Source organism: Nematostella vectensis, chromosome 7 (genome assembly GCF_932526225.1).
Source record: "Nematostella vectensis chromosome 7, jaNemVect1.1, whole genome shotgun sequence".
NCBI classification, from domain to species: domain Eukaryota; kingdom Metazoa; phylum Cnidaria; class Anthozoa; order Actiniaria; family Edwardsiidae; genus Nematostella; species Nematostella vectensis.
Genome location: NC_064040.1, coordinates 15188681 through 15195234, shown reverse-complemented (window position 1 = coordinate 15195234; position 6554 = coordinate 15188681). Strand labels below are relative to the sequence as shown.

The 6554-nt window shown below is 42.0% G+C and overlaps 1 protein-coding gene across 2 annotated transcripts; it reads left to right on the top strand.

The window, feature by feature from the left end:
* Positions 1 to 1091: 1091 nt before the first annotated feature.
* Positions 1092 to 4192, top strand: LOC5511858 (protein rolling stone). 2 transcript variants are annotated; one of them, XM_048729714.1, is made up of 3 exons: positions 1092 to 1218; positions 2405 to 2499; positions 2968 to 4192. In XM_048729714.1, exons 2-3 carry the CDS (start codon positions 2422 to 2424, stop codon positions 3760 to 3762), a joined length of 873 nt encoding a protein of 290 aa, XP_048585671.1. In that variant the 5' UTR covers positions 1092 to 1218; positions 2405 to 2421; the 3' UTR covers positions 3763 to 4192. The 2 variants fall into 2 exon arrangements, with proteins under 2 accessions (XP_048585671.1, XP_001632223.2); XM_001632173.3 differs by lacking the exon at positions 1092 to 1218 and adding an exon at positions 1233 to 1361.
* Positions 4193 to 6554: the final 2362 nt, after the last annotated feature.

The following is a 6554-nucleotide window of genomic DNA, read 5'->3' as shown; positions in this document are numbered from 1 at the left end:
GAGAAACATGAGATCAACGGTAATATGATCGGCATTGTATCCGACGGGCCTTGTAATGAAATCTCTGAAAACCCCTATAAGAATGTAGCTTGGGGAGTGCTTGGTTAATTAATTGGTTTTCGATACCTGAGACAGTCGCGTCAGGGGGTGCACACTCCTCTCTCCCAATCATCAAACAAAAAAATATATATTTTGCTGCCATCTAAGCCGGTGCATTTTCTCTACATTTCCTCAAAATTTTGTGGAATCTCAGGATGGACGTTCTTATACAAAAAAGGCTGTATCCTTCTGTGTATCCTTTCTCGCCTAGGGGGGGTTCTTCTAATGTCGGCTTGATAGGGATGCTCGTCGTATTTTTTAGGGGTCAAAATCGGGCCTCAGGTATTCTTTAAGTGGTATCCGAGCAAAAAAAAAATAGGATTTTCTCTTAGAAATTGGATTTTTAGGTATTGTTTAGGGTAGCAATTTTTGGTCGTGCAGGTATTTTTAGGGGTATTTTTCGAATTTTCCGACGAGCATCCCTATCACTTTTACCTTGAAGAACCCCCCCCCCCCCCCCGGGTTTTCTCGGTTTCAGCCTGTGGGGAGGGATTCAGATGCATACACAGGGGGGGTGACCAAACAGCGGACCTTCTGACTATGATTTTTCCATATATGGAATCTATGACCGTGCAACCCCCCCCCCCCCCCCCCCCTAGCCAATTCTGGTTACGCGCGTGCGCCTTATGTCCGTTTGACCGTACTTTCTTAAGCCCTCGGGGTGAGGAGATCATCACGCGTGAGAATTTCACATGCCAGCGTGCACTTGCATTTGGTGTTCTTTTCTTTTGTTCACTCATCTCCAAACTCCAAATCCGCGACAAACAGCGTTAACCAGCTTCTGCTGTTGGGCCTGTTTCAAATCAAAGCCTAGGCCCCTCCCCCGGGCTATTATTGTCTTCCATTGTATCTTTTAAAAAAATAATAAATAAGCGATGTTTACTTTATATTCGATTTGGTTTAGCCTTTTTCCTATTTCATTAGACGTGAAACTATGTGAAGAAGGCTAAAAACATATCCGCTCTTTTTAAGCGTATCCACAGTCTGCTGATACTATTTTTTTGGCTTACCTATGGCCCTGTCTCATTCATCCTAGCAGTAGAGAGATCACTCACTTGCAGATAACATACAGCTCTCCTCCTTCCCGCGTCCGCCATTTTTAGGAACTGAAAACTAACGGTAATGTTTACCACAGTAAGCCCGTTTCAACAGTGTTTGCCAGAGTATGTTTATTCCTGTTGTCGGGTGTCGGGGGGTTTATCATATGACATTCTTCCGATGTTATTTTTCCTTTTCTCCATGCCAAGCTGCCTATCTCTTTGGTAAGAAAATAATGAAAGCGAACGCAACATACTTATGTAAATTGTATCTGGTGAGTTTAGCACCTTCGATATCGGCTAAAACCCTCTAAAACCGTTCATTTCTTTGTTTCGTTTATCACAAACTTATGATTTAGTCCTAGCGTCACTAAGTGCTCTTTTACGTAAAGACAAAAGATTACTGATGTGATTTGGTACCATTGATTTTATCCTCTTAAATCAACTAGGAAAGGAATGTTTTCATGGCTGATCGCACTCACGCTGTTTACCATTTTCCCTGTTAGCTGCATGTGCATGCTAGCGGAAACCAGTTTCCCTGCGGAAACTAAATGTCAAAGTATTGTGACAAAGGCGAGGGCCCACGACTTATTTGCGACATCGATAGCCCGCATGTAGACGCTTTAATGTTTTTTAAGCAAAGAAAAACCTGAATTATACCTTTGCACTCATCGCGATTAATCCAAGATGGCTGCCACAAAAGCGAACTCGCCGGGATTTCTCTGATAAAACACCATGAAACATATATGCCAAGGGTGTAGCTAGAACATTTTGTCCGGGGGGAGGGGGGGGGGCAAGCCTCAGATGTTTCTTTTATTTGCTTTAGGGGGATGTCTCAGGCGAATACCCAGGATTGGCTAAGGGGGTGGGGGGAGGGGGGTGGGCAGTCATAGGTGTATGGAAAAATCATAGGATTGGAAGATTCCTTAATACGGAATGACCAACTTTATGGCCTCCTGTGTATGCACCTGTTTTTTTTTTTTTTTATAAGATTCCTCCACTACCAGGGGGACAGCCCCCCCTGCTCCCATGCTAGCTACGACCCTGTATACAGCTTGCCCTACCCACCACAGTCAACATATTCCCCTTACCAAGGAATGCTGCATAGAAGACTTCCATCTTTTAATATCTGCTATCCCTCAGGGCGTCCAGAGCTTGTTGTGAAAAGGAAAAGGGGGTTGTGGGTACTACCCTGCATACATGGTTTAATTGGGATAAAGGAAGCCTTACAGCTAAAGTATATGCTGCTATTTGTGGATTTGTCACAGACTTGATGTGCTAAGAGATGTCAATACAAGAAGAGTTTCGCATCCGCAATGTACTTCCATCCCACCCAGACCTGCATACATTCACTTCATCCAAGGTATGTAAAATTTCTACTGACTTAACTTAAATCCAATTTTTTAATGATAATCACAACCTCTGAAACCTTTCAACCTCTCTTTTTCTCCAAATGCCCTCTCTCGGCTGATACTTTTTGCCAAAATGAAATCACTCCCTCCCAAAAAAGCACCCCACTCCAATAAGCGACCCCCAAAAGACCAGGAAAATGAAATGTCGGTGTGTGCCTGTGCCCCTGGTAAATCAAATCATTATGGTAAGACGTAAATTAGGGAAAGCTCATCCTTAGGGGTATCCCCTGCCCTACACCCTTGGGGTCCCAAGGATGGGAAAGCTCTGTGAGACTCAGTAGGCTATAATCATAGTTGGAAGGTTAGTATTCATTTATAAAATGTCACGAATCAGCTAGTTGCGCATCAAAAGGAGTGGGTATAGGTTTGAACCATGAAATTCATTTCAAAAGCTTTGGTCATCCATGCTTCTTTTTCAGTGGATGCCCACTGGGGCGTACCTGGCATATCGCTGGCTCCTTGCACTTTACATTTCTGTTGATGTCATTGTGGATCGCTTGTTCTTCAAACGCTGGTACAGCTTCGCATTCACTTTCTGGGGCCTGATTACACTCACACTTTACCTCAACCTCGCGGCAATCCTCACCACAATAAAATATGTGAAAACAAGGCTTAACCTGTCAGATCACGCTGGCATTGTGTCACAAAGTGGCGAGGAAGGAATATCCACCCCTGGTGCAGCTGAAGATGAAACCTTTACTCCAGATGGATATATGCCAAAATTATATAAGTTGATGTGGCTGTTGTTTAATGTCTGTGCTGTAAATTCAGTTATTGTATCAGTGGGATATTGGGGGCTCCTTCATCAGAAGTTTGGCCGCCAGGCCACTATTGGTCTAATTGGCTACCTCAATATCAACTCACATCTCATCAATGCTGTCATCATGATCCTAGATTCCATGATCCATAATGTTCCAGTCCGAATTTTCCACGTAGTTTACTCAACAATTTATGGGCTTATTTATTTTTTTACAACAATCATTGTTTGGCTAGCTAGTGGCAGAGTGGCTTACTTTTTCCTGGATTACTCCAAGCGTCCAGGGATTGCCGCCATAGTGATTGTTGGGGGTTGCTTTGTTGTACAGCCTTTGATACAGCTAATGCATTATGGGTTGTATCGTGGCCGTATCTGGCTGCAAGGGGTATTGCTTGATGGTACTAGTGTGGGGGGAGGTGGGGAGGTAACTGCTCTGCATATGCAAAGTGTTGCTTAGGATATGAATGCAACTTAAAACAGGGGAAGAGGGGAGGGTGGGGCACAAGCCCCCCAGTTATGACATTATCTTAGTACACCACTACACTCAATCCTGGACCCTTTTCTTGGGCTAGGGAGCTCTGCCCCACTTCTCAAGTTGCCTGTATAGTAATAAGCCAAAGATTAAATATCCACTTGGCAATAGGATAGATTTTATACTGAATATATATAAATGAAAAAATATAGTTAAATATATATTTCTTATTCGTAATCATACGCATTAGTACTAGAAGCACCCGCCCACATGCCACACACCAAGAAAAATTTGACAATATTTGATTGTTTTAAAATTGCTATATTTCTTAATGTAAATACATTGTATATTTTATCCAAAGATGTTCTAATAAAGCTTATATTAACGATTTCGATCTCAAATGAAAAGAATACTATCTTCGTTGTTGTCTTCATTGCCTGTTCCCCCATAGGAAGAAAAATACCTTAAATGTTTGTCCCTTTTTTTAGCGGCCTGAAATCTAAAATAAAAATATTTTTTTTATTGGCGAGGGGGGGGGGGGGATTTCAAGGTGACGCTTATTTCATGTATTTACCTTAGGGGGTAAATACTGCTTGTTCCAATGGGCGGGACGCTTTTAGAAGGTAAACGTTTGAACGAGCATAAATTATATATTGTCAGCCTATTATTTCCTGCGCTTTTATCATAATTTTTTTGCTTGACGCACATGAAATTTATTTTTACAGTAATACTTGTAGCAGTTTCTTATTTTCGTGCTGTTTTCAATCTCGCGCGTAATGCAAACCTCGGAAATCGCGCACCATGAATATGGGGGCATTGCCAGCGAAAAATCTATATTTTAGGCGGGTAGCCAGAATTTGCTGGGGATGGGGGGCTACGCAGTCAGAGGTATCTATTAATTTCAAAAAAATTTCACGAATTCAAAATTACTCGTGGAAAATAAAGACCGCGAACTTGGATCTCGCGAAATTTAATGCATATAGAAAAATCATATATTTGCGTTTCTAAGGCTCCTGTTATAATTTAAACATCCTAGTACACACCTTGGTACAAGAAGCCACCGTCTATCAATATCTTCGCAAATTCCTCCAATATTTTCTTTTTTCAGTCTTCAGTCGTACAGTCGTCGTTATGAGCTTCTTGTTGGAAAATTTCACAAACGTTTGACGTGTATTTTTTTGCAAAACAATTTTAACTCCTATTTCCTTGTATATAGCTTATTTGGAACTTAAATTGTTCCCTTGGAGTAGGGATTTTGTCACTTTTTTATCGCCCAATACCAGGGGGATTTTAAGCACTTTGATTGAATGTTATTGCATATCACCCATGGTCACCGGGAGTCGACCCCTGGGAAAAGCCACTGATACACGCATTAGCCAGGTGGTGGTCGCACCGTGACCCCGATGCATCATGGGGCAAAGCCGATCGGCTATGTCCCGATCATCGACGGAAAGCTAAAAAATCATTTCTCGCGGATTGCTTAAAAACTTGATTCGGAGATAGTTCCATCCCTCTCCAATCTTGCACCAGTGTCAGTGTTTTCGTACTGCTTAAAATCCGGCAGAAAATCGCGCTGAAGCTGAGGTAGTCAGAATAAAGTTGCCAGCCTTGTCTCATTAACATACTTAGTATCGACTCAAAATACGAGACAAAGTTCTATTGCTCTAAACTCAAAAGTGAGCTTCTTGGGAAGAAAAAAACACACCACAGACGGATCCATTTACATCCCAACTAAGTTTATTTCATGAATAGAGCATAAAGATGTAACTCAGATGTTTATTTGCGTGAATTCGTATGCCCTTAGAAACCTTCACTGACGCGGGTGGGAAGCCTGTGGTCCGAGCAAAGTCTCCGCGGAATCACTCGCGCTTTGTGCAATGGGGATCAATGAATTGCTGCCCCAAAATTAATATCAAAAAATTAAAAGGGCAAACTGCGGCTATTGATGCCTCATGCTGGCACCACAGTGCAAAAAAAGTAGATAGACTTGTAGATAGACCCGCTGTATAAAAGGCCGCTAGACCACGTCAAGTGCGGAGCTCCTCCGTAAATATCGAAATAGCAGTTGAAAATAATGTTCTGGATAAACAAAGCCCAGTCCAGCCCAGCCCAGCCATACCTCTAGCATTGCAAAGGGAAAATAAAACTTTACTTCTAATCTGACTAAAGGCCCTGTCACAAGTAGATTTTTCGGCTGCAACTTGTCTCGCAAAAAAATTGTTGCAGGTCACACGCGCCCTGTCACACGTGAAGTTTTTTCTGCGACTTGAAACAATTTGTTGCAGAAAGTAAAAGAGCGTTCTACTTTTCGTGCGACTTTGAGAAATGCAAAACAAGTTGCAAAGGGGGTGCCACACGCAAATGCGTCAAATGCGCGTGCGACCTGCAACAATTTTTTTGCGAGACAGGTCGCAAGAGAAAAAAGGTAAGTGTGACAGGGCCTTAAAGGAATAAAGTGAAAGAACGAAATTCGAAGGTTTTTTCCGACGCGCGCGCACGCTATCGTCTGTACAAACTCAAACACACCAATTCTCAATATATAAGCTTAAGATTCCGCAGAAAAGCAGTTCCTCTGACCAAAAGCTTAATTCCAAATTTTAAAGAAATTTTAAAGATATGAAGTTTAGATATAAGCGAGCAAAGTTGGCTTAATTTCTGATCAGAGCCCAACTTCTCCCTAAAAACGAGGAGAATTCATAGTTTGAACATTTGAAAATTGCACTTCAAGCCTCATATCTCAAAGACAAATCCATTAGAAAAAAATGCTTTTTGATATG